Here is a 27878-nt window from a genome sequence, read left to right as displayed (position 1 = left end):
TTCCCTTAAGCATTTGAATAGCCTGGAGCTCTATCCAGGACAATCTAGTTATCACCCAAAGGACTGCGGGAATACCCTGACCCTGCAAGTGCAAACACTGAATGGATTTGAGGTTTTACATCAACAGTAAGCCATATTCCTCTAAATTAATTGGAATAAACATTGGAAATATGAACTAGTTGATGCATATTAACTATGTTTACTGTATCAACTACTTATGAGAGATACAGTAAACATCCACAGCAAATTTGAACGTTTACTGAGCACATTATGATTATTGAGATTGATTTCTGTGGTGCCAATTTACATTGTTTTGTAGCTTTCACTTTCACTCGGTACATTATTGCTTTGTAAAAGGTTGTTTTTTTTTCTTAATACAAATGCATGTTGACCACGAGTGGACGCTTAAAAAAAATCATTGAACCTTTTTGATTTTTTCCTGGTTTAATATTTTTTAAATACTATATTATGATATCATAGTTACACAAACGAGGTTATATTTAGTTGTTTAATAGTTCTTTTACAAACTAAACCAGACTTTGATAACACTGGGGGCGGAGGGGATTTTCCGTCAGCTGATGAAAGCTTACCACTAGAATGTTCTACGCATGCTCCGTGTGTACGCGTGTTTTGGGCTAGGCTAGCCGCGGTAGCAAGTGATTTTGCAAGTCATGGTGGGCCATTCAGTAAGGATAGCAACTCAGTGGAACTTGTAGTGACTAGCGGATTAAATCACTGATCTGGTGTGTTAGTCGACATGTGGGCATGAAGACACGGTTACAAAATCTTCATGCGTAAGTATACAATTTAACGGTTTTAACAAATTATCACGTTGACCGATACATGGGCTTCATTGTTTAACGACACAACATAACGAAGCGACACATTATTATAATAGTATTTGTGTATCAGAAGCCGGGTGTAATTTGTTTTCAATATCAATTCATTTTAAAATTACTTAAATTAGTTTGCTGTAAACTAGCTCATAAGGCTAACGCTGTGTAATTTTTGACTTCCCGTATCACTGTCGCGTCGTTCACTAAACCCCGCCTACAACGTATTCTTATTGGTCTGGACTCGCTGGAGTCATGTTACATCATAGTAGTTGAGGCCGTTGAATGGCTGAACTGTCATGTCACTCATATTTTCCCCACTTGTTGCTAGGGAGATTGTTTGACACTAGCTAGGGAGAAAGTAAATATTAGCAGAGGCACCTGCCACTTTCTGGCGAAAGAGAAATTGAAGTAAAGCAGCGAAAGGTTTTAAAACAGTTACTTTATGTAGCGTCAGAAGGAGCTTATAGACGTGTGTTAGCGGTGGCTGGTCGTGAATCAGTGGGCATCTACCAGCTGGAAGGACAAAGATAGGCGCAGCTGTGCTGGAGGAGGAGGGAGGGACCCCGCCGGCCACCCAGCGTCGCCGTTGGTGGGTGTCAGAGCCAGTCGAGCTAGCTATCTGGACTCCCTCGTTCACCTTCAGCAGCAGCCAGAAGAAGTAGTTGTCCTGTCAAGGGTGGGGTGAAGCCTGAATCTCTGTGTTCATCTTATCTTTTCTGCCGAATGTCTTAAAATGAAGATCAACAGCGTGGTGCGATCCGACATCAGTCCTCCTGTTCTGTTAGGATGAAGTGGTTAGCAAGTCCTGTTCTTTCTTTCTTCTCCTATAATGTGTTTAATGCAAGTGTGGGTAGGTAAGATGTCTTAAGTGTTTGAAAGCTGAGTGATTGGAGTGTGTGGACTGATGCAACAAGGAATTAAAACGTTAACAAGCTTTACAATGTATAGATCTACAATTTAGGCCTTAAAAAGTCTTTAATATGTCTAGGTTTTTCAGCACATCTCTTAAATTAGTTAGCTAATTTAAGAGTTAGTTTTGCTCCTACATTGGTTTTGTTTTATGGTATTGAGAAATGCTTTAATTTCTTAATATTGGCGTTTTCACAATAGAAAATTTTGAGTGTATTTTTACAGAGTACCAGGATGCTTAAATATTGACATGTTAGTTATTTTTGAAATTACTTTTTTTCTACAGCAAATCAGTTGATTTTTGGCATAAATATTCCTCCTTAAAAATTCTTAGTCTAGATTTTCTATAATAAGAGTGGCATTAAATTCATCTGTCAAATGTGTATGTTAATTCACCCTTTACTACTTCCATATTGTTGTCCTTGCATTTTTTTTTTCGCCTTTAACTTGATTGCAGTAGGTCTGGAATGCTATAATTGTTTTATGCTGTGACAAAACTACAAGGCTTTTAGTTTTAGTTTGAGCAAACCATTAGCCACATTACATGACTTTAGTGTCTGTAACTCAACTAATGTCACTGATTAGCAAAAGGAAACAATCAGCAAAAACACTTTTATATGAAGGACCAATCACTTTTTTTAAGTGAACCCAGTATTTGCCACCAAGAAAGTAAGGATGGTGTGATATATTTACATTTTAATTTCACTAATGAAGACAAAATTTAAACATTGGAAATCAGTTTTCTTTCATGCAGAAAGAACACTGTGCCCTGAAAATGTTGCTTAAAGGAATAAAACGTAATGAAATGGTATTCTCGATATGATTCCTTCAGGTTATTATCCAAAATTCTTGAAAATTCAAATAGCAAATACAAAGTTGTTTTTTAAGCCTGTTCAGTGATCACCAGCTGGGTGATTGAAGCACAAACAGCAGCTGCAGACATGTTGATAAGTGACACCCTGCCTTTAAAAAGTCCTATGTTGTACATGTTAGATTATAATTCATAATTATTTTTTGTCTTAGAATTGTTTGTTCATTTATTGCTCCACCTTATTAAAGGAGAATTGCTTGAGTGGCTTTGATTTATTCATTTTGGGGTAGTTCTGACTGAAGAATTTTATGCTTTGACTAAACCAAACCTCTCAGACCTTCAACCTTCCCTCTGAAACCGTCGAGTTTCGGCCTCATAGACGACCTTTTTGTAATTTGAATGGGTGGTGAAATGAAAACCTTATGTTCACTAAAGTTGTATATAATTTTTCTAAGTTAACCTTTGTTTTTTTCTTTTGTTGTTGTTGTTTATTTAAATTTATGCAAATTTAAGTTACATGGGTAATTTTGCAGAAATTCTATAAAATGTAATTTCTTCTATTTGGCAGGAATGGGGAGATGATAACTCTTTGAAGAAACTCTACTGAGAAGTGGAAACCTTATCTTGGAACCTGAGCCCTTTTTAAATTATCTCTCAAAGACGCTTTTGCCTTCCTTAACCACTTCTATGTTCTTGTATCAGTTTTCATCCCTTAGTTTTAGCAGAGAGTTATTGATTACAAGTGGTCGCCCCCGTTTTTGTTTTACTTTTTTACTTTCATTTTTTTGTTCCTTTGTAAAGAAATGCTTTACCTGAAAAAGTACTTCACAGAGGGCCTGATTCAGTTCACCATCCTTCTGAGTCTCATTGGGGTGCGGGTGGACGTCGACACGTATCTAAGCAATCAGTTGCCCCCGTTAAGAGAGATCATCCTGGGGCCCAGCTCAGCCTACACACAGACCCAGTTCCACAACCTGCGCAACACGCTGGACGGCTATGGGATCCATCCAAAGAGTGTGGACCTGGACCAGTTCTTCACGACCCGGCGGCTGCTGAACGAGGTGCGCCAGCTGGATCGCCTGTCCGTGCCCAGTACCGAGCTGAACACCTGGCTAGTGCATCGCGACTCTGAGACGGCGGTGTCCGCAGGCGGTCAGTCCAGCCCCGGCATAACCCTGGACAATGGGGCCGGCCTAGAGGACATTAACAACATCGACGCTACCCCGGCCATGAGGGGAGGCGGCGGAGCACCTGAATCCACGTACGACCTGAACGCAGCGGACAGCAGCCTGGGAGCCGTGGCCCCAGACGGAAACCAGGAGCAGGGCAGCAGAGGCGGAAATGACGACCTCACCAAAGAGGTACGACGCCATGGTTACGCGTTTTATGGTTAGACTCAAGAGGATATTTTTGTTTGTTTCTTTTTTTTAATTTAGAGATATTTGTGCTGTCTTGTGAGGCATTCAAGTTAAATTGTTGCCTTCAATTGACACAGTAACAATTATGGTCAAAAGTCAACAAAAACCCGAAATTCAGTTTCCAAGAGCATGAAAATTTTATGTAAGCGCAATAAAATTTAACGGTGTGGAAATGAAAATGTAGGCCTAATGAGATGTAGTAACGCAGTGGACCAACACAGCAGAGGACACCCCAGATCCTGACCGGCTGCAGAAATATCCCACTGGACGTCAGTCAGCATTCTGTGGCTCTCCCTTCTCCCTTTGATTTCCAAATTGTCTGGATTTTTGTCCGTCATTTCCCACTCACTGCATGTCCTCCTTCCACTACATTTTCCATTTATGTACTTGTAGCTAACTCTTCTTTGTGAATCGTGTCAATGACAGTCGGCTGGACCGTATTCAGTTCAATGCTCTTCCCCGTGATTTTGGTGATGTAAAAAACACCTTTTTTGAGAAACACAATTTTGGGTTTTCATTCACTGCGAGAGACAACCATAAAATTTGACACAAATAAGACATGTTGAAACAGATCATTTGGTATTGATATTGATTGATGACCTAAAATAACCATTTTCATATTTTAGCTTTTGAGTTGTGCCTGTAAGTACAGGATGATACGGATTTTAAAAACTTATAAAGTAGCATGATTGTTTATTTTTGTCAGTTTTGGTTTATAAAATGTTGCATCTTTTGTGATTTACAAAAAAAACCTAAAAATATAAGCTGATACTTAACATCAGTTTTTTCTCTACCTTCCAGATTTCCTGGCTGTTTTTTTTAATTATTATTATTTTTTTAATCTATTTCAAGTCAAACCAGTGGTGTCGCATTCAGCTGTTGGTGACGTTTGCATCCTTACGGGGCAACTTTAGCATTCAGTCCAGTTAATTTAGCTCTAAATCTTTAAATTTCCAGCTTTTTTTAATTTACTTGTCTCACTGTGCTTCATTGTTTTTGTTCCCCATTCAAACACAGTGATACAGTAAAACATTCATGTTACACATAGCTGAAGATTTCTGTTTATTCTTTTGCTGGATCACAAGAATAACCACCGTGCAAAAATGTTTATATCATGGTTGAACCATCTGATTCGTGTTACGTGACCTGCCCTTTGAAGAACTCGTCAGCACTGAAAAACACATTTTATTTGAAAAAAAAAAAAATATATGGAAAAGTAGGTCATTTACAGCTTGATCTAATAACGAAAATAGTGACACAACCAAAATCTGTTCAAATCCTCTGATCATAGTTTCACTGGTGCGCAGAACAGTTTTTAAGAGTTTTCTTTGTTTCTGTTTTAGGACATTGACTTGATTGACATCCTATGGCGACAGGACATCGACCTTGGAGCAGGAAGAGAAGTGTTCAGCTACAGCAACCGTCAGAAGGACACGGAGGAGGAGAAGCCCAGCCCACAGGACAGCAAAGATGCCAACGATGAACAAGAGAGCTGGAGAAATGGGATAAACTTACAGGGGTCCCAGCCGGTGGACGGAGAGACCGGAGAGAGCATTCCTGAGCAGGTACGTTAAGACACGGCAAAAACAACAAAAAACGAGTAAAGCATTGATGGATAGGATATTTGTCGGTTGAGTGTGAGTTTTTAGTAAATGTGGAACCGTCTTTAAAGAAGTTCTTTCAATATTTGTTGTTTTTCTTTTCTTTTTTTTTTTTAAATCTTTGGTGACTGACAACTGGCGTTCGTTTCTGAATTTTTGTTGGACTTCTGTACCAGATATTGCAGAAGGTTTGATACTCCCACTCATATTTTGTCACGTTACAACTACCTAACGTGATTCTACACTTGCTCTCTGGTTGTGAAAAACCAATCTGCATTTGGACCAAAGTTGATGTTGTTTGCGGGGTCAAGCGTTTTAAAAGTGACACGTCCCCTCCAACAACTGTTTGGCATGAATGTTGCTAAAATTAGGCTGGGCTTGGTGTGAGATTCCCACAGCATGATGAACTGGAGTAAAAATACCAAAGATCAGAGGATAAAAAAAATGTTTTAAAACAAAATGGATAACAGGGTTCATTTTGAATCATTTGTAATTTGCTTCTTTTCTTTCCAAAAGGGGCAGTTATGAGAGAGACGCTTTTTTTTAACGTAAAAGTGCAGAAGCACTAATGTAGCACACCTGTCTGTGTTTTATTGTTGTTAGCCGCCAGTTCTTGGCTCACAGACTTCACTGTCACTGCAGGAGTGCTTGAGGCTGTTGGAGGCCACGTTCCCTTTTGGAGAAGAAGCCGAGGTAACGACGTAACGTCTGCAGCTGAATTTAAGTTCTGTGAAACGCTCCATTGTAACGTCAAACGTATTTTTCTCTATTACCGTCTACGCATGCTTTGATTAGTTTCCTGTCCCGGTCGGTAACCAGGAAGCGTCCATTTCCAATGAGGAAGTTCCCTCCACCTCCCAGGGCCTCGCTCTGGCTCCACAGATGCCCGCAGCAGAGCCACAGTTGGACCTGGAGCAGCAGTGGCAGGACATCATGGCCATCATGGAGCTGCAGGTAGGCTGCGTTTGGCTGTTTTTAGGATTAATGAGATTTAGTGTCTTTGATTTTAAATAAAAAAAATCAGCGCTGTAATGACGGGTTGATTGGAGACGAGTCTAGCTTTTTATTACTAGAAATAAAAAATAAAAAAAATACACTACACATTTTGCCTATACATTGGGTTGTATAAGTTACAACCCGATGTAACTCCGCTAGATTGACACGGCAAGAGCGACTTTCTGTTGTTGTCGTCGAGCTTAGACTAAAAAACAAAAACAATCGACGCAAAAAAAACAAAACAGTGTCTTATAATTGATAGATCACTTTTTCACAAAAATCTGAACATTTTGTACATTTCAGTCATTTGTTAAAAATTCATTATTTAGCTGAGAAAATCAGAAAATCACTTTTCTGTTGTTTCTGTCTGAAGGCGATGGACATGAACAACAGCACCTCCAACAGCGGGAACGCCAGCAGCGGCACGGCGGAGCCGACCGCTGCCGGGACCTTCGGGCTCTCTGAGCGTGCCACGCCCATCAACCAGGACGTCAGCCTCCACCAGGCCTCCCTGCCCAGCTGCAGCCAGGACTTCCCGCAGATCTTCAGCCCTCAGCTGGACTCGGTCGGCGTGGCGCCTCGGACCGGCATGCTCAGGCTCTCCTCTGGCAACTCCACCAACATCAACTCTACGTTCGGAGCGACCAACCTGACGGGGGTCTTCCTGCCGCCCATCAACAGCTCCAGCAGCAACGTCACTTCTGCGCCGAGCCTGCCGGACCCCTTCACCACCCTCCTGGAGGAGTCCATGCTGGATGAAATCAGCCTGCTGGACCTGGCCATGGAGGAGGGCTTCAGCCAGGCTCAGGCATCCCAGCTGGAGGAAGAGCTCGACTCGGACTCCGGCCTCTCGCTGGACTCCAGCCGCAGTCCGGCCTCGCCGAGCAGCTCTGAGACCTCCTGCTCCTCGGCAGCCTCTTCGTCCTCCACCTCCGCCAACTTCTCCGAGGAGGGCGCCGTGGGGTACAGCACCGACTCCGAGGCGGCCGCCGCGGAGACGGAGGAGGGCGCGGTGGGCGGCTACCAGCCCGAGTACAGCAAGCTCTGCCGCATGAGCTTCCAGGACCTCTCCCAGTTCAACGGCCTCCCTCAGCTGGACGGCATCAGCCACAACCACACCTACAACGTGCCGCTCTCCTCCAGCTTCCCTGAGCGCCCGGACCTCCTCCTGTCGGCCGGGAAGAAGGCGAGCCGCGACAAGAAGCTGCAGCCCTCCCAGGACCTGCTCGACAAGCACTCGAGCCGCGACGAGCGCCGCGCCCGCGCCATGAAGATCCCCTTCTCCAACGAGAAGATCGTCAACCTCCCCGTGGAGGAGTTCAACGAGCTGCTGGCCAAGCACCACCTGAGCGAGGCCCAGCTCGCCCTCATCCGCGACATCCGCCGGCGCGGCAAGAACAAGATGGCCGCCCAGAACTGCCGCAAGCGCAAGCTGGAGACCATCATCAACCTGGAGCAGGGCGTGCAGGACCTGCGGCGCGACAAGGCCCGCCTGCTAAAGGAGAAGATGGAGTTCATCCGCTCCATCCGGCAGCTGAAGCAGAAGATGCAGAGCCTGTGCCAGGAGGTTTTCAGTCAGCTGCGGGACGAGGAGGGCCGGCCCTTTTCCCCCAGCGAGTACTGCCTGCAGTACGGCGCCGACGGCAGCGTGCTGATCGCGCCCCGCGGCGGGGCGGCCGCCGCCGCGCAGCAGCCGAGCAGAAAACCCGAGAAAAAACAGAAAGACAAAAAGAAGTGAGCGCAGAGAGACTGCTGGTTATTCTATCACTTTTGCTAAATCAGTCCGATTTGTGCAAGATGCAAGAGAGATGCCTTTTTTTTCCTTTAAGAAGATTCTGTTGAAGAGAAACGGCATTTACTCCTCTTCCTCCCTGGGTTAGTTTCTCCTCTTTCATTCTCTTCCTGCGTTTTTTCCTAGAAACAACTCTGAAGCGGAATAGCTCTTGGCTCGAGGACCGGCGTTTCATTATTTAGACCAGAAAAAGGGGAGGAATTTGAAGGACAAAAACTGAGCTACTAGAAGAATAAATAGCTGCTCTCGTTCCTTTTGCACCAAACCACTAGGGATGGAGGCGTGTCGGGTGGAAGAATGGACCGACGTCGGGAGAGCTAAGCTAACATGCATGGTTGGGAATACCTGTGGATTTAAAGGGTTCAAAGGACTATCAGCTCACCTCCCACCCTGGAGACTTTTAGGAATTGCTTTTAAGTTGTATATCTTAAGGCAAAGATCAGCACCTGAAGTTGTGAGACGAGAAACCAAAGGCTAAAGGAAGTACATTGTCTTAGAATGCCATTAACACCTATACTAACCAAAGGTTATAGGGGCGCACCTGATCACCTGAATCCGTACAAGTCCAAAATGCTCAAACGCTGCACTCTTACTCTGTAGGTTTGTACCGCAAGGTCTAGTTTTTTTGAGTCGATTTCTGGGTGGCACCTAAACGTAGAAGGCCCTTAAAAACGCCGGGGTTTGACGTGCGGGAGTCGGATGATTTGGACGAGAAGTCCGAGGCGGAGAGTTGGAGAGCTGGCCCCACGAGGTCCTGCAGGAGGAGCCGAGAGATATTTCTGGGACGAGGCGCACCGCGTTGCAAAATGTATCAAGTTCCTTATGAATTATACATAGCACTGTAATTTGTCTTTTAAAAGGCTTGGCTTTGGTATGCATTTTGCCGTTTCTGTCGCTCTTCCCTTGCTGCAGGTTTAAATACAGGGGCTGCATTTAGGAAGGCTCTTATTAACTGTTTATAATGTGTAGAATAAGCAGGGTTATAGGTCTAGCCTTTTTTTTTTCCCCCCTCTCCTACCGTCTGTGTTAAAACCTTTCACATCAAGCTGTACTGTACCATTTCATCCGACTTCGGCTGACAGATTATTACATTTATAGGCGCAGCTCCATCAATTAAAATGGATTTTAAAAGGACATTTTCTTCAGTAATTAAATTTCAATCATAAATTATACAGATTTGCTACATACATAGTGGGATATTTCAACCATTTATTTCTTTTAACTGTTAGTTTTGATGATTATGATTTACAACAAATGAAAACAAAAATCCCGAACCTTAAATAATTTGAATATTTTATAAGAACAATTACATTTTGCAATTCATAAGTCTTATGTCAGGATCTGGTTATAGGCAACAGCCATTGGTTAGATTGTGCTGATGATCTAAATAAGGAGCAGTGAAGTATCCAAGCATAATTGATAGAAAGTTTAGTGGAAGGAAAAACTGAAATTGAAAACGGTGCGCAATATACAGAGTTAACGCAGCAGAAGGTTGTAGTCAACGGTGGGAGAGCCACCACACACACACACACACACACACACACACACATACACATACATACATATACATATCTAGGACTGAACCAGAAGCCATGTCACAAGTGTTTTCATTAGGCTCAGGAGAAGTGGTCAAATTGAGTCAAATAATTTGAAGAAACTGAACATGAAGGTTTTCATTAGCTGTAAGGTGCAGTCATCTGAAGTCACAGAAGTAAACAGTTGAAATAAATCACTGAAGTTCATTGGTAATTTGAACGTTTTGACTTGACAAACATTTTGACGGTCATCGTTATTTTTTTTTTTTCTCCCCACCTCGATGCCCCATTTTGAGCATTAAAACAAAGCAGGTTCGGTTGGCATCGTTTTGCTGTGCCCCGTTTATTTTTAAGTTATTTGCAGATTTTCCACATCCGAAATGAACTTGAAGCAAATATTTAACTGCTGTGAAGCCGGGTAGTTGGCTTTAGTCCTACAGATCCTGCGTTTTGAGTGCTTTTTTTTTTTTTGGTTTTTTTTTAAGAAGAGATGTGAGGTAAAAAGATAAATGTGACGGTGTGTGTTGAGGCCACTTAGAAATTCGAATGCCTTCATTTAAAACTCATGATCTTCACTTTAAAAGGATTTTGAGAACATGGAGGGAGGGAATGTTCTCAAAGTAGAAGTGCTATTACTCGTCTGTTTGAATGAAGTCTGTCGGTGCGCGTGTTGTGTGAAAATATAAAAAAAAAAAAAAAAAGTGGGCCTATCGCTGCGGCTAGCAGTTGGGAAAAAATATTTACAAGAGGCTAAGCAGAACTCGCAACACTGAGATGATGTCCGAATTAAAAAATATATGTTCAAAAGGAGAAATGTCTGTCATTAAATGTGATATTAAGGCATGAATCTCTGGTTAACATTCACTCTAATGTAACCCAGTGCAACACCAACTATTAAGTAATGCTACTACTTAGTGCACTTTTTTTCTCTCTATTTTTTTTTTTTTGTCTGTCTTGTTCTGTAAATATTTTCCCGTTTGTCTTTTTTTTCTGTAGTTTGTCTAATGTCTCCATAACGGTCGCACTCTCTGCTTTGAGTCTGGATTGTAGTTCCCAGTTTTCGGATGTTTGCTGGCAATCAAGAATTGTTTTTATTGATTAATAAAGTGTTTTTATTTTCACCTGTGACTCATGTTCTAATCATGCTTGACTGAAAGATGCTTTTTCACATCGGCAGGTGTCGACGTTATTCTGTGGAGGTTCCACAGCAGTTTTAAATGTGAGTTATTACTGCGAGAGTCCTAAATTAATATGTTGGGGGTGGGGGGGAAAGATGTATAGATAATTGGATACACCATGTGCCCGGTACAATTTATTCTGCACATGGTGTGACTTTGCACACAATGACTGAAATAAGTCATTAAAAAATTATATACTGTTGTAACAACTTACATATACCTATTAAATCTATTCAGAATCTATGTTCATTATTTTTTATTGATTTTTCCTTTAAGCATCTGATACGTTTAAACAATTAGCAATAATTTCATACTAACTGCATTTCTGTTCACTTCTACTTAAACAATATATTCTTGCTTATGACTTATTAACTCACTCTGGCACTTCAGGATATGGATCTCACCCCGCAAACGTTAAAGTGATTGGAAAGAGTCTTGTAACAAAAATTGGTTTTATTTTCCAAAAGTGACGAGTAAAACAAAGAAAGACACTAGAAAGATTACAATGAACAAATTATTCACAGAATGATTTGTAAGCTTACACCAAACAATATGGAGCAAAGCAGCTAAAGGTGTGTTTCGACTACGCAACCCAGAACAGCCCCCCCGAAATATTTTCTGGAAAGTTTTACGAGGTGTAAATCACATTGCTAACGCAGAGGGGTCACCGCTCTGCTTGCACAAGTTTTCATAAAATAATAAAACTGGAAGATGCACTGCAACGAATAATAATCCCGCGTTGTCTGATTTGTTCAACTCCCACTTGCTTACAAACGAATTTCAAATGGTGGCAACAGAGTATTGACACTGAAATTAGAGAAATACAGCTCTAATCTCAGGCCGTTTCATTGCTTTTATCGTTTAAAAACAACTCGTGTCAGAAAAAAAAAAAAAAAGTTCATAGGTAATAACCCTAAAACCAATTAATTTAACAGAATTTGGTTGGCTCTCTTTGAGTGGTTACACGCTGAAAGAGAACTAAATGTATGTAAGCAGTGTAAAACTGACATTCGACATGAGCGACTGGGTTTGAATCACAAATATTCCACTCACCACTGTTGAATAATTTCATGTAAACATGAGCTGTTAAGAGATTTAAACTGGGAGGCGGCTGGATGCTGGAAATATTCAACAACAAAAAAAGAAATGCTAAGTATCTTCCCATCACTTAGCCACTCCGGGATGGCTCAGGTCAGTACGTAGCTGTATTTATTCACTACCATGTGTGTTTTATGTGGTACGTTTTCACTTGTGTATATTTATATGGACCCCAGTTGTTACAAAGAAAACAATGAGGGTACCCCAGACAACTACCCAGGTTCCTGCAGTCAATACACACCTTTAAATGACCCCCAAAAAATCATTAAAAAAAATAAAATAAAAGAAACTCAGATTGTAAACAAGTAGAACACCAAATAAGGTCACATCACTAATCACGTTACTATATTATTCTTTTTTTTTTTTTTTTCAGTCAGATTGAAATCCAAAATGAGGAAAACCTGTCTGGTTTGGCTCTTTTTCATCCCAAAACTTTTTAAAAAATAAAAGAGATTGTACTCAATTTTTAAACTCGGTATATTGTAACCGATATGCACCTAAAAAGATTTTTTTTTTTAAATGAATTCAGGCAAATTTGCATTTGTTTACATAGTGGAAAAACAAACCAGTAATCAAACCCACAGTGGTTGTCTTGGAAACTGGGAAAAGCAAAACAACCCAACATCAACTGCTGTCGGTTTTGAACGGTATCTTTCAAAAATACTGGTGATCAATTACAGTGAAAACGTCCACCTCGGCACCAAACGTAGCGCTCCGTAAGCACACAACGGGGGGGGGGGAAAGAAAGCATGATACACAGACCGGAAACGATATCCGAAGCAAAAACGACTGGAATGTTTGCTGAAAATTAACTGCTGCGTTGCTTTGTTTCCTTTGCTCTGGCTTTTCAGGCAAATCTGAAGCGTATATATTTAGATTACATCCACATAAAAAGGAGAATCAGATGAGTGAAACTACACCAAAAACGACAAATGAGTCCACAAGGTCTTGCTGGTCTTTTTCTCTCTCTCTCAAAATCACACTGGAGTTCAAAAGGTTCTTCTTCCCCAGCCCTGCTACCTCGTCCGCCTTAGTTCTTGTCGTCTTTCTTCTCGTCCTCCGAGGGATACGAGTGCCAGGTGAGCCTCTCTTCGTAGAAGGAGATCACCACCTGAGGACACTTCACGTTGGCCTCTTTTGCCGGCACCAGGTCGGCTTCGTCGGAGTGTTTCCTGTAAAACCCGCAGACTGAGTTAACTGATGTTGTGAAGACAAACAAGTTTTACAGTGTGATTAAAAGCATTTTCCCCACTCAAGAGATTTCTGATGGTTTTTGATTTTTATTTATTTTTTTAAAGGGTCAGGCTGGTCACCTTTGCCTTTAATAATTGAAATCCTTTGCAAACAGTTTTTCTTGTATTTGCTCAAGTTATCTTTGTTCAACATTCAAATTTGACACCAAAAAAAACAAAAAAAAAAAGAGAGCAAAACCAAAAGAAATCTGTCAGGGGTGTAAATACTTTCTCACAGCAGTGTCAGTTTTCTTCTAAAATGTCGCAGTTTGCTTTGACAAACCATTTCATAAGGAACATGAGTTCTCCTGTAGAGTCTGTGGCGCCGATGATCCTTTCTGGCTCCAGGCCTCGAGCGAAGCCTCTCAACTTCTCATTCTGCCGGTCGAACAGAACAAATTCAGTCCATGAACGTAGCTTCAGTCCAATACCAAGACAACCTTTTTTTTTTTTTTTTTAGAAAAAATGTAAACTACTTCAAATACTTTGTTATTGAATTTGTTTTTGTCACTGTACATAGTGTTTAGGTTTTTTCTTAAAAATTAATAATAATAATAATAAAAAAATAGTGGATTCTTGCAAAAGTAAAACACTTGTTGTTCATGTGTTTATGGTTTCCGCAAATGTTCCCTTTATATATACACACACACACACACTCATAAACTACATTTTCTATCATCTGATTAGATAGACTGTAAGGAAATGTGGCTTATCCTTATGGTGCTTTGAACAGGGTTAACACTTGGTCAAATCTTGAACAAGTCATTCGGTTCAAATGGTGATCAGAATGAACACAAATGAAGCGGAATATAAAACCTTTAGAAAAAGGTTTTTATGGGAAATGATGTGATTGGTTGAAATTATACATAGAAATTAAGCATTTTTATGAGTCCTAAGCAGAAACTGAAAATTTGACTTCAGACTACTCATTCCCTAACACTTTTCACGTAATACATGTTTTTCTCTGGTTGGCCTCCATTTATACACGCTAATAGGCATCAAACATCTTTTAGACTTTTTTTTTTATTCATTAAAACCAATATAATATTAACACTGCTAAACCAAAGTAGAACAGGACACTTGACAACTCACGTCCTCCTTCTTCTTCTTCGATTTGCTTTCGTCTCCGTCTGCCTCTCCAGGCGCTTTTCTCTTTCCCTCGTTTGCCGATTTCTGTTTCTGCAGATATTCTGCTATCAGATCCGGACAGTCCAGGTTTTCTTCTGGCTCCCAAGTGTTATCCTCACTGCCGAATTAAGGAGATGAGCAGGAATACAGTTATCACCTCGGAGACATAGATATGTTTATTTTTTTTGTGCTTGATCTTTCAAATTACTTAAAAAATTTGTTACATGCTTTTTTTTCTTCTTTTTTTGTTAACAATCCCATGTTTTTCGTAAACAACATATCTGTCTGAGCTTCAGATTAACATCCCAGACATGATTTGCTTATTTATTTAAAGAAGCAAAACTGCAATCTATTTTTTTTTTTTTTGGTTTGAAGGTTTTATTCCAAGAAAGCTGTTGTAGTGCTGGTTCAGAACCGGCACAGCAGCTGGTTCTAAGAAAAAATAAAAAATGAAAAAATAAAAAACCGGCTCCAAACAAACCTTTGGAGCCGGTTTGTTTCTCCACATTTAAAGAGCCGTGACACAGAAATGTCATTACATCACCACAAGAGTCTCTTCCAGTCAATCTTCCTGGTGTTTCACTGCAAATTTAGTCTCAAATTTATTCTCACTGCACCTCGAGGCTCAAAACGTGCACATATTTTAGAAAACTTTTTTTTTTTTTAATTCAATATGTTATTGAAACCTGGCCAAGGTGAAAACATCACACCACGCTCACATGCACGGGGTATCAAATAGAAAATTCACTCCAAAGCATCTGAACTGATTTTGTTCTGTTTTCTCATTACAACCTCATATTTTTAATGAGGTTGTTTTTTTGTTTTTTTTTGCTTTACATCTAAATCTTAGACAAAATGCTCATTCGTACTTACTTGGAGAACCCTTTCCACTTGAGAAGGTACTCCACCTTGCCTTTCACCACCCGCCGATTCAGGACTTTTTCCACCACGTACTCTTCTTCCTCCTCTTCTTCCTCTACCACTTCATCCGCCTTCTTCTCCTTCTCGGGTGTCGTTATTGTAGCCTCTGCCAGATCATAAACAGGGTTGTTTGAAACACAACACTTTTTTTCCCCCAGCTCAAATCTGAAACATTGCTACGGTTTGAAGGTGTTGTGATGAAAATTAAGATGGTTGCTTTTTTTTTTCTTTTTTTTTTTAAATCAGGGACAGAAATGGCAGAGAACACGTCTTTGTACAATTGTTCTTTAACAATAATCAAATGCAGAAATTTATATGACGTATAAAACCTTCGGTAACGGTAGCGCCATCGCTAGAAGGCTCTGGAGTCTGGCTCATGCTCATCAGGTAGACCTGAAGACTGACAGGTGCCTGGTCAAACACAGAGGACAGAAAAAAAATCAATATAACTATACGGAGAGATAATTTTTTGGGGAAAAAGAATTGTCCTTTTTCCCAGAATTCTCGCTTTAATCTTCTCACTTTATATCTCAAAGTTATTACTTTATTGCTTAAAATTCTCACTTTGGTCATTATTGCTGTGCAGATGAGAACCTGGAAGCAACCAGCTCCACTGTCAGAGCAGTGCAATAAAAGTGCAGAATGGAGGACCATATCGGATTTACGTGTCCAATCAAAGTCAGATTTTTTTTTTTTTAATTAGTGGCCCTAATCTTCTTCCATATGCATGCATGCGTTTTCCGTGTTACTAAAAAGTAGCTAATGTGATCTGACTTCGGCAGAGCTTCCTGCGTCTCACCGACTTCCATCCTCAGCAATGGGAGGTGTGCAACACCTGGTGGCGACAGGAGCCGAGGTGCTCCGCTACAAAGCCTACTGGAGCATGCATGAGAACATACTAAGCATGCAACCATTGTTATTTATGGAGAACAACGAGAAAAGCCTCTTCTGGTTCGGATTTCAGGCGGACTCCCCCCACACCCTCACTTTAAGGAGCAGAGGGAGGAATCCTCGCTGAACAAAAAGCCAAGAGACCCCCTCCCTGCCCCCCTTTCCCCTGTTGTCTCCTCCATGTTGCTTTTCGCGGCAGCCGCTAAATGAAGCATTCCTATCGATGGCTGCTAGCTGTAAAGAGTACTTTTACCTAAATAAGGCGCCACGCAGCGGCTGATAACTTGTTTTCAAGCAGATGCGTGGGGGTAAAGACCAATTCACACATGCAACCCGAACAGGCGGCTCGGTAACGCTGAAAAAGCCCAGGCTGAGGTGCACAATCAAATGAAGCGACAAAAGGAAGAGAACTCACCGATTAGCTGTAATTTAAGCGGTGATTTAAAAGTCCCGCAACTTGACTGCAGCTGTGTTACAATAGTACAGAAAAATCACGGCTGCCTGTATCGATTTGTTGTGGAAACGCCGAGCTGCTAGCTTGATCACAACAGAGCGTGCTGCTGTTTCCGCCCCTCCGTCTGGAATGGAAAAAGAAAAAAATGGTTTTGTTCAGAGCAAGGCGCGAGCCGAGGTTCACCGACTGTTAACGCACGCGGATTTACCCACCCGCAGAGCTGGCGCCGCCCCCGTCACATCCAGATGTTCTGTAGATCTGCCACTGAGGCGGACTGGATGGACACCGCGGCCTTCGCTGGACGATCCATATCTTGATGCCAGTAAAGAAAAGAGCCAAAAATTAAAAAAATATATACATATATGAAAAAAATAAATAAATAAACAAAATTAAAAATTTGAACATATAAGATATTGTCAATGTTTAAATGTTTCTTTGGTTTTATTGTTACTTATTTGTACTTATGGTGCATTCTATGTACAGAGGAGATGGAATTTCCAAGTTCCAAGATGGTAAAAATAACACAACAGGAACGTCTGTAAAAGTCAGAATCCAGTCTAATGTAGATTTCTTACTAACCGTGACTATCAAAGTTCAACATGATGCTGGCTGTGCATACAAAACAGAGTACAGAGGTCTGGTACTTTTGCATCTCACAAAAGAAGTTGGAGTTTTCAATAATTATTCTTTAAAGCTTTTGTATTGAATTGTTATTGTTATTATGGAAGCCCATTTCCTCTCATAAGACTTACCTATTATAGCCAAGATGGCTTAGAATTTATTTTTGAGATTATTAATGTAGCATATAGTGCTTTGTAAAAAGCACTATATGCATCTAACAATCTTTAGATTGTTAGATGCAATCTAAAGATTGCATCTATAGTCAATCTAACAATCTTTTCACTTTTAATTTTTTTTTATTTTTTTTCTTTTTTTCTTTTTTCTTTTTTACAAAGGTCACATTTTTAGGGGAAAAATACAACTAATAATCTGAAAATTGTGCTATGGGTTTCTATTCAGACTTCCTCACTCTAATACTCATGCATAAAATCCAGTGGAATCACGTTGTCCAGCTGTATTTTGATTACTTTATAAATGCAGCTGATCTGTGAGCAAACATTGACGAACAAATAAAATCATGAAAACCAAGGAACATAGCAGACAAGTCAGGGATACAGTTGAGGAGAAGTTTAAAATCTGAGTTAAATTATACCTCAAAACTTTGAACTATCATCTCTACAAATCTGGCTTTCATGTAAAATTGGCCAGAACAAAACCCATAAGAAGCGCCACTTACAATCCTCACAATGTGGCCACTCACAATATGGCCGACCCAAGGCCCTCCCTCGGTCGAGCGTACTAGCGTAATCTCCCTAACGCGGTGACGTATAGGACGTATCGACGCCCGTGACTTGTGACTTGCGAAATGGAGAAAGAAACCGAGAACAAGGCTCAGCCTTCTGGTTTTGTTCCTTCATCAAACACAAATATCGATCAGCGAGGCAGTGTTGACAACAGCGGACTGGATAGAAAAGAAGAAGCCACGGGAGACTTTGTGAAAGTAAGTAGCTGTTGGTTAGCTGAAACTTTAGCCATCTTGATTACAAGCACAGTCAACCAATCAATCAGGCCTGTAAACAGAAAAACAAGAATAGTTTGTGAAGTTACAGCTGCTTTGTTCCACTCACTGTTCTTGATGTGCATTTTTTTTTAAATCACCAACAGGCTCTATAAGTTACTTAGTTTCCTCTTGTCTTAAACTGAGTTAAGGCATTGTAGTCGATTGTGGAGCAGACCCCGTCAGAATTACCAGATGAAGTATTTGTAGATGGCTTGGGGGCATTTTACAGTTTCTGTTTTGTGACATGATCTGGGGAACTTTGTATTTTTATTTATTGGAATCTTAATTTTCAGTCGCATTTCTCTAACTTCAATAATAAATCCAAATACTTAATAAAATAAAATGTCTTTATTTATAATAATTCTGTTTTTGGGGCGGGGGGGACTTGAGGGATCTCCAAAACATAGCATGCTCTGAAAGACACGTGTACCTGGAGTTAAAAAAAAATCATGACAATGAAATTACTATTAAAATTTCTGAGCTTTGGCAATTCGGTGACTAAAAGCTGTGTCAGCTTTTTGTATTAAAGAAAGGGAAACTCAAAGGAACGGGCAAAATGTTCATATTGTAGAATATGAACTCATTTGATATTTCATCAGCCATTCTATGATTGCGGTTTTGTATAAATGTATATTGCAATGACAGTTGTCACTATATTGTAGTGCTGCTAAATATCAAATTAGTAGATATTTTTTAGGTGTAAGTCCTTTACTGTTTTAAAAAAAAGTCTTTTTTTTAAAGATCCACATTAGCGACATGCTTACATAAATGCTGACAGACTAATCAATAAACCACATTTTATATGCTTTGAAAAAAATTACCTTGTTTTACACTGAGTGGAAATATTTGCAACTAGATTGATCATGCATCCTGAGATCACGTCAATATTTACATTTTACATAAAGAAAAAACTTTTTTTTGTTGTTGTAATTTTCAACAGACACTATGAGTCCAGAGCTGTGGTTGTTGTAGTGTAAAAATAATCTGAATGACGAAGCTAAGTATGCACGCTAGTGACTCAGCTGATAACTGACCAGCTTCTCCTTTGGAGGATGATTCATCAACTTACTGCAGCAGTATTGAAAATGCACGCTGTCTCTCAACCTGCTGATTTGTCTGTCTCACCTTCTGTTTGCAGTGCGGTTCTCAGTAGGATGATCAGTAATCACGAAGACGATGTGAGTAACTTCCTACTTTCTCCTCCACAGAGGAAATCTTTACCACCAGTTCTCGTTTTGGTCATTTATATGCAGGACAGCAGAAACCTTTCTTTAAATAAACGTCCGGTGGTGTGCCAAAGAATAATAAGCGTTTTGAAAGAGTACTTGGGGAACTTTTTTTTTTTTTTTTTGCAGAAGAGGCACATGCTGTTCTCAGATCTCTATCTGTCACGCAGATAAAAAAACAAAACAAAACTTAATTGCAGTTTTGTTTAATTCTAAATGTCATATCTTCTGTTTTTGTTTTTTAGGAGTTTGTTGCAGTGCGAGTCCAAGATCCCCGCATTCAGAATGAGGGTTCTTGGAATTCATACGTCGACTACAAAATATTCTTACATGTGAGTATTAACACCGATGAGTGGCCTTTCAGAGACGAGAACGCCGTCATCTGTGGAACATTTTAATTTCAGAAATTGTAGGATTTAGTTTATTCCATGCCAGGCCTCTCACAATAAATTAATTAATCGCATAATAAGTTAAAAGAAACTCAATTTCCATTTGCTTCATTTATCGATTTTTCTCTTTTCTCCCTCTTTTTAGCAAAAACTGAATGCTAAAAGTCTTCAGTTTGGTACTTTGGTCTTAACTATCCCTTCTTTTGAAAAAATAATTTTGTTTACACAGACTTCATAATTCATTTTATTTGTCGTCTCTGTTCATTTTCTTTCTTTATTTTGGATATTTCAAATATCTTCCAGTTCCAATGTTTAAATGGTTATCAGAATTTAAAGTGTATTGATCCTTCAGAATGTGTTCTTCAACTGTTATGCCATCATTGCTATTATCTCACTTTAAAATGGTCTCAAAACAACAATATTATCGTTTATCGCAATAGGTTCCGGGACAATTTATCGCCCAGCAAAATTTGTTATCGTACTGGGCCTGTTTCACTCTAAATATCGTCAACCTTTCTAACACCGCGCACCTCGGTAAAGACATTTGATCTGTTTAATGATCCTCAATGAAACACTTTCAGAATCATTACAGTAGACGTCTGCAGCGATAGTTTGAAAAACCCGTAAAACATGTTATAAACACATAAAAAAAACACACCCAATAACACTTAGGAAGTGTTTTATATCTCTGCTGAGTTAATAGCGTTTTTTTTAAACTACTTAAATCTACAAACATCAGGTATTTCTGCAGGTTAAAGTCCCCCACAGTCTGATTTTATGCCGTTCACGCAGTAGATTTGGTTCCTAACGTTTTATTTATGTCAGATGTTGTTGACGTTGTCAAGGCAGCGGCTGGCGTTGAAGAATGCTTCGTCAGCGTAAAAAGCCTCTCGCAGATGATCGTGCGGCGTGGGCGTCGACTCGTGAAATTGACCGACATCATGTGACCCCATGTGATCCCGCATCAATTTGGTTTTGGTCGAATGTTTTTGATCTGTTGTCCAGTGATTTAAATGATTCACAGAAGCTTTGTGGGAAAGTTATGTGGAGGGAAATCGCTGAGTCAGAGGTTTGACCTTACCAGCTCATAATACACTAAGATAAACTTTGCTCGACTGTCGAAACAGTCATGGAAAAAAGAATCATGGAAAAAAAAAATTTGAGCACACTCCACGCTTGTAGAATCACGTGTTGCCACGGTCACTCTCAGTAGTCACTTCCTGTCTGACTTCCTCATATTATGAGGTAATGTTGGACTAATTTAGGCTAATTTTTCTTTCAGAAGTGGCTTCAGTTCATTGATATTTGCTTCACTGCGACACGGCTCTCTCCAGGCCCTGCAGCGTTTCAGTCAGACTGAGGTCTGGACTTTGACTAAGCCGTTGCAGCGACTTGAGTCGTTGCTTCTTAAGTCGGCCTGCTGCAGATTTGTTGCCCCGTTGATGACCAGTTTGGGTCAAGCGTCGCCTCATTTCAGTTTAGTTTAGTTCAATTCACGATACGTGTCATCTCAAGACAGTAAGTTGATTTTATCGGTCAATTGAATTTGCCGTTTATTAGCTTTCGGAAAATCAAGATTTTTTTTTTCCCACACTTATCAGACAACTGATAACTGAAACATTACGCTGTATCAAAAATGAAAACATAGCTAACAAACAAAAAATCGAGTTGGTGGTTCACTTCAATCAAGAAGCTTCTGCTCCTATACATTAATCAAATAAAATAAAATAAATAACCCCAAGCAAACTGTTACGGTCCCAATGAGCAGTTGTCAGCAGTTAATAGCAGTTAGCATTAGCTAAAATGGATAGCATTAACAATGATAACAGTTAAAGACGTATGCGAAACATAGCAAAATTACACATGAAGCGGTGTGTGTTATCAAAGTTATCTAAAATATGTGTTAAAATAAAAGACTTGTAAAGAAAACAGAGCTGATGCTGATACATACCACAGCCACAGACAGCCACAGGAAAAAGGGGGAGGAGCTGTCAGTTACCGGTTACTATGGTAACCACCAACTGTCAGGCCAGCGCAACAGACCTAAAAACACCAGCAAGTTTCTGGAGAAAACAACTTGTTGACTGAACAAGACAAAGCCAAAGAATAAACAGACGCATTTTAACAAACTTCACATAAAACACTGATTGCCAAAAATAAAACTCCGTTACATGATCACACCTCTTCCACACTGCTCGACAGCTGTTTAGTTTCTGTTTAGTTTCTCTCTTGTAGTAACTCTTTCAAACTGATTTTTTCTTTAACATTTAACCTGCTAACTGAGGCCGGCAGAGTCTGAGATGGACTGGGTTGTACTTAGTTTTCCCCAACTGGATATATTTTTTGACTAGTCATGACTGCAGCTCTTTAAAAATTGTAAAAAAAAATAAAGAAGAAAACGAAGGAGCAAAGAAAATATGTTCCTCGGGACTTTCATCCCGTCTTTGATAACGTGACTAACTATCACGGGTTAAAGTGGAATCTGTCACAGAACGCCAAGGGGGGAGGGGGGCAACAGCTTGTGATGCAAACATCACGGTGGACTGTGTCACACGTTACCGGAACAAATCTGACATTTAATGAAGCTTTCCACCAGCTATGAGCTCTGTGACAGTTTTAATTAATAATGTATTTTTATTTATTCCACGTACTTAAAGCTGTTTATTCTTACAGTAAAGTTTCTCTACATATTTTCATGTTAAACATGAATAAATGTGCATTTCCTGTCATTTCTATGCAGCAGAAGTAACTAATCTGATGCACTTTGCCAAAGATATGTAGAAAATATTATTCAACTGTTATTTTTAGTTGAGATTAAACAGTCAGCTAAGCTTAAGTAAAAATCTAGTTTTTATTTTTCCATATCTATTAATCAAAAAACCAAAATCTCAACATTTTGGAACCACATTATGCGTCAACCAAACAGCACGAGTCTAAGTTTGTATAAGGTCAGGTAAAAGTTTAGCGGCCACAGCTGGCGAGATTTGAAGATATTTGCAGATAAAAACCTCCTGATTGTTGCATTTTTGTTCATCGTAGCAGTCGCGAAACACTTCCCAGCGCTCTGGGTTGATTTCACGGAGCATTTAGCGGCCTGTTCCGCGTTTATTCACGGTTTCACGCTCCTCTGTTCCGCTCTCAGACCAACAGCAAAGCCTTCACGGCCAAGACGTCCTGTGTTCGGCGGCGCTACAGCGAGTTTGAGTGGCTCAGGAAGAAGCTGCAGAAGAATGCAGGCTTGGTGTAAGTCAGTCGCTCTCTGTGTGTTTGTTGCTGTTTAAAATGAATATTGTACTGAAAGTGTGTCGTACAGAAACCTGGAGGTGGCCAGTTTAAGTAAAATGTTATTCACACTGACCTTTTTATTATTTGGTCGTATGATTTAATAAATATAAATAATGCTTGCCAATTTTCTCACTTTGGAGCTTTAACTAAGTTGTTGTGTTATTCCAAAGAGCTAATAGTGTTAATGTGACGCAATCTAAAACGGTTCCTATGGCTTTTGGGAGAGACACAGTCCCACAGCATCACAGATCCGCCACCGTGGTTAACAATTGGAATTATTTGCTTTCTCACATATTCATATCTTTTTCTTTTTTTTCTTTTTTTTTTTTCCAAGCCAAATTCACCTGACGTTTTTGCTGCTAGAATCCTGCTAGAGTTTAACAAACAGAAAAATATGTTTCCTGGCATGTCTCCCACACAGACTGGCATGCAGATGGTATCTGCTGGTTGCTATGGAAACCAAGTTTCGGTTGCTAAGAGTGAGCTTTGGAGATTTGATTTGAACTCAATCATGAAGAATGGACATGGCGTGTCTGTTTTTTTATTATTATTGTTATGATTGCATTTGTATTGAATTGTTTTGAAACAATATGGGCTCATACTTAATTGGATGTTGATTGGTTTGTAAGTTTCATTGAATCAACTTCTGTTGTTTGACTTTACTGCAGTGGTTTTACTTTGTAGGATATTTAAAATCTAAATGCTGTTATTCTTTCCAAAACAGAGACACAGTGATTCTGAGTGCGTCACTGAACTGTCGTAAAATTCTCCCGAATGTGGCTTTAAGTCTCAGACAGACCAGTTATTATTAACAGAAACATCCTAACGTGTCACTATGTCAGACGTTTGAGACGAAGTAGAAAATAATTAAGACCTTGTGTTCATCCTTCAGTCCAGTGCCGGATCTTCCTGGAAAATCCTTCTTCTTCTTCAACAATGAGGACTTTCTGGAGAAAAGGCGGAGGGGACTCCAAGTCTTCCTGGACAAGTCAGTTTCCCCGTTATTTCTGAGCACAAGTTTGTTCTGCGCGGTCGGTCCGGTCTTAACGGTCAGTCTGTCTGGGTTTCAGAGTGGTGCACACCACCGTGTGTCTGTCAGACAGCCAGCTCCACCTCTTCCTGCAGACCCAGCTGCCGGTCGGTCACATCCAGGACTGCGTCCAGGGACTGACGCCGTACTCGGTGACGGACGCCATCCTCACCTACGCCTCGTCCAACCGGGGACTGGCTCAGGCTCAGCAGGAGGACTCCGTCAGGGAGCCCGGTCTCACCGTCTCTTACGAGTCCATGGAAAGGTAGGAAGATGACTTCAAGGAACATTAAGTTCTTAAAATGTTTCGAAAACAAATGAAATTCAGGCAATAGGTTAGAGTTCGGAAAACTTAAACCGAGCTTGATGGTTGATTTTTATTTTATTTATGCCATCACATGCAAAGTAAGGGGCTTTTCTTGTTCCCTCTCCACAGTCCAGCTCCTCACCTGCCTTCCCTGCAACTGAACGCGACGCTCGGCTCCAAACCAGCGGCCGGTGGGGATCCGGACCCTCTGGAAGACATATTGGAGCTCTGTGAGCAGAAGCCGGATGAAACGCAGCGCAGGGGAAACGCCTCGATAAGGATCTCCCAGAGGAGCGACCGGCTGGAGGCCGTTGTGGAGGACGCCGGCTCCACGCGCGCTTCCTTCTACGTGGGCGAGATCCTGGATGACTCAGGGAGCCTCAGCCCCTCGGAGCACAGCTGCGTGATTCAGACTCCCGTGGAGGTGCACTCACCCATGGAGACGGGCTTTGAAGACAGTGGCGAAGACAAAACCAAAGAAAGGAAAAACTCAGAGTCTGAAATTGATGTGGCTTCTGCGACGGACAATAATATCGTGGAAGTTGTGGAAAGCCTCTCTGAGATGCCCGAAGGCCGCCTCGCAGAAATCGAAACAGGCGGCAAACGAGGCGATGAATCAAACGAGGCGCCCCTTGAGTCAGGAGCTCAGGCGGAGAGTCAGAACGTAAACGGCGAGTCAGAGGCCGATCTCAGCGACTCACGCCGACAAATCCACCGAGAGCAAACTGAAAACGAGGACAGAGGCGAGAGCGACGAGGACAGCCGCTCGCTGCTGTCCTCCAACGAGAGCATCATCCGGTGCAGCGAGGAGGAGAGTCTGGGCGAGGAGATGGACGACTCCGTGCGGGTGAAGTCGTCTCCGGACGAGGTCAAGGACCGGTCAGAGCTGGAGGGCTCCAGTCAGAACATTTTGCACATCAACGGATTTAAGGAGAACAAAACGGACGCCGAGGACTGGGAGGATAATGACCGGCAGTACACAACTCCAGAGCCTAAACCAGCCGCTTCTGGGGGAGATCTGACTGAAAACTGTGACTTTAGCATCTTGGAGAACAGCTGTCAGTCCGGAGCAGATGAAGGTGAATTTACAGCGCAGGAAGCTCCAGCCTCAATACCTTTGGAGGGATCAGAGGACGCCGAGGAGGCGTAGGTGCATCAGTGGAGCTAAACCTACTCTGGCTGCTGCGCCACCACTGAGCCAGAACCATGAGTCTTTAGTCTCTTCTGTCAAAGAAACGTCAACAAGGCACAAACAAAGAGATGTTCTGTTACATGAAACCTAAAAACACAGTGCCTTGCAATAGGATTTATGCTCTTTAAACTTTTTCATACATACACATTTATGTTTGCTGCAAACAGAAACTTCAGCATATTTCATTGGGATTATGTTGCAGACCAGGACAAAGCAGCGTCGCGTTTCACAGACACCTAAAAAAAATGCTGTATGCATTTTTATTTTGAACTTTACATTAATAGTTGTTTTAAAACTGCATAATTTACAATTCTCCACAACTTTGTCTTGGTCTGCCACCTTAAATCCCAATAAAATACATTTAAAGTTTGTAGTTGTGACAAAAGTACAAGGGGTATGAATACTTCTGTAAGGCATAAATCATCTTCACAATGTTTCGTCACAGTAAAGAAAGGGCATATTAACACAAGATCAACAGATTTAAGTTCTCTCCTCTTGTTGCTGCTGCAGCTTTTTAAAATAGCTGATCGGATAAAAAGAATTAAGAAAAAAACAAACAAGCACGTTTTTCATCAGTTTGATCAAGCTTATTTATTTATCTTGACCACCAGAGGGCACTAGACGTACAGAGTTCACAAAAAGATGCTGCTTAATTCCTATTATTTGCCGTCAACATCTTAAACACAATTTGAATGAAGGAGATACACTAGAATAATGAGATAAAGTGTTTAAAATATACTAGATTGTTTTCCCAGAGCTTTTCTGCTGTTGGTGAATTTTATTTTGAAGTTCTACACATGAAGGTGGCGTCGTTTTTAAATGGTCTTTATTTAGGGTTGTTTTTTTGTTTTTTTTAAATAACAAAGATGTTAACCAATAAATAGACTTCACATTCATCGAACCATCTGAAGAAGAGAACCTGTTTACGTTTGGGAGGAATCGCTTATTACGTTTCTTATCAGGACCCCAAGAAATGATCATTTAAACATGGGTTTTGGAGAAATATTTGGATTTTTTCCCCTTTCCCTTAATTCTAGTACACTGAATTGTAGATCCGTCATGTTTGTAAGCAGCCAAAAAAAAAAAAAAAACTGCTCCTCCTCACATTTTAAAGCTGTAAAATGTTTGCAGGAAGGCCAGAAAAAAAATATATTTGGCATCATCCCAATAATTAATAATCCCCTCCTAAATAAATATAGTCAAATTAAAAAGGTCTAGGAGTTTTATGCTGGGGATCTTTTTTCAGGGATGCTGGTAAATTTGTTTACATCTGCAGCAGTTCACCTGTGTTTACCCGAATAGCCATGTTCAGTTTCCATTTAAATTCATCTGCACTCCTCCAGTAACACTTAGTCACATTTTCTGGATGCTGGGCGTAAATGTGGGCTGCTGTAATTTCTTCCCATAGTTTTTTTTTTTTTTCCCCCCTAAATGTTCATATATGACCCCTGAATATGTGAGTCTGATGTCCCACTGGTCAAAACCTGGTGATTTGATCCGAGATCTGTTTTCACACTACCTACTGCTTCTCACGCCTGTGATTTCTGCTGCATTTTAAAGGGACCTGCAGGTGTTTTTATTTCATGTGTTTTGAAGTAAAATAAAAGAGAATGTGGATCGAAAAGGGTTATTAACCACCAGAGTGACTTTATTCATGTACGAATTCCAAGTTTATGTCAATAAATAAGTTTATTTCTATTCTATTTCTATTTCCTTTTTTAAATAATCTCCACCGGGTCTTTCTCAGAAATTGACGTTATTGTAACAATGCTGCCACCTAGTGCTGAAAAGTAAAACAGCCAAAAACTTTCAATATTTTTTAAATAGAAAGTTCATGCTGAGTATCTTGTCTAAGCAGTTTTGGTAGTTTACTACAACCTTGACTCTTCTTGGGTATGCGTTTATAAGCTAGGCAAACCTGTCTCGTGTCATTTTATCCCTTTTCTTCTCAGCAGATCTCCTCTGGTTCAGTCAGGTTGGAGTCACCAGAGCCATTTCTAGGTCTTCCCAGATTTGTTCGCTTTTTAT

The 27878-nt window shown here is 40.6% G+C and overlaps 3 protein-coding genes across 8 annotated transcripts; 2 read left to right on the top strand and 1 right to left on the bottom strand.

The window, feature by feature from the left end:
- The first annotated feature begins 606 nt into the window (after positions 1 to 606).
- nfe2l1b (nfe2 like bZIP transcription factor 1b) lies at positions 607 to 11019 on the top strand. 5 transcript variants are annotated; one of them, XM_014983930.2, is made up of 6 exons: positions 607 to 794; positions 3125 to 3917; positions 5318 to 5539; positions 6218 to 6268; positions 6395 to 6529; positions 6945 to 11019. In XM_014983930.2, the coding sequence occupies exons 2-6, from the start codon at positions 3360 to 3362 to the stop codon at positions 8307 to 8309; spliced, it is 2331 nt and encodes a 776-aa protein (XP_014839416.2). In that variant the 5' UTR covers positions 607 to 794; positions 3125 to 3359; the 3' UTR covers positions 8310 to 11019. The 5 variants fall into 5 exon arrangements, with proteins under 5 accessions (XP_014839416.2, XP_014839415.2, XP_014839414.2 ...); XM_014983929.2 differs by having other exon boundaries at positions 6371 to 6529; XM_014983928.2 differs by having other exon boundaries at positions 6179 to 6268.
- A 492-nt stretch (positions 11020 to 11511) lies between these two features.
- On the bottom strand, positions 11512 to 16957 carry cbx1b (chromobox homolog 1b (HP1 beta homolog Drosophila)). Its single transcript, XM_014983932.2, has 6 exons — positions 16762 to 16957; positions 15785 to 15866; positions 15408 to 15561; positions 14499 to 14652; positions 13690 to 13784; positions 11512 to 13346 (listed from the first exon to the last, which is right to left on the bottom strand). Exons 2-6 carry the CDS (start codon positions 15837 to 15839, stop codon positions 13205 to 13207), a joined length of 600 nt encoding a protein of 199 aa, XP_014839418.1. The 5' UTR covers positions 15840 to 15866; positions 16762 to 16957; the 3' UTR covers positions 11512 to 13204.
- A 772-nt stretch (positions 16958 to 17729) lies between these two features.
- Positions 17730 to 27548, top strand: snx11 (sorting nexin 11). 2 transcript variants are annotated; one of them, XM_014983937.2, is made up of 7 exons: positions 18226 to 18361; positions 19560 to 19599; positions 19893 to 19979; positions 23179 to 23279; positions 24214 to 24309; positions 24392 to 24616; positions 24788 to 27548. In XM_014983937.2, exons 2-7 carry the CDS (start codon positions 19576 to 19578, stop codon positions 25806 to 25808), a joined length of 1554 nt encoding a protein of 517 aa, XP_014839423.2. In that variant the 5' UTR covers positions 18226 to 18361; positions 19560 to 19575; the 3' UTR covers positions 25809 to 27548. The 2 variants fall into 2 exon arrangements, with proteins under 2 accessions (XP_014839422.2, XP_014839423.2); XM_014983936.2 differs by lacking the exon at positions 19560 to 19599 and having other exon boundaries at positions 17730 to 18361.
- The last annotated feature ends 330 nt before the right edge of the window (positions 27549 to 27878 follow it).

Source organism: Poecilia mexicana, unplaced genomic scaffold, assembly GCF_051168715.1.
Source record: "Poecilia mexicana isolate PSO_F unplaced genomic scaffold, ASM5116871v1 scaffold_19, whole genome shotgun sequence".
NCBI lineage: Eukaryota > Metazoa > Chordata > Actinopteri > Cyprinodontiformes > Poeciliidae > Poecilia > Poecilia mexicana.
This window is presented reverse-complemented; position numbering and strand designations above follow the sequence as displayed.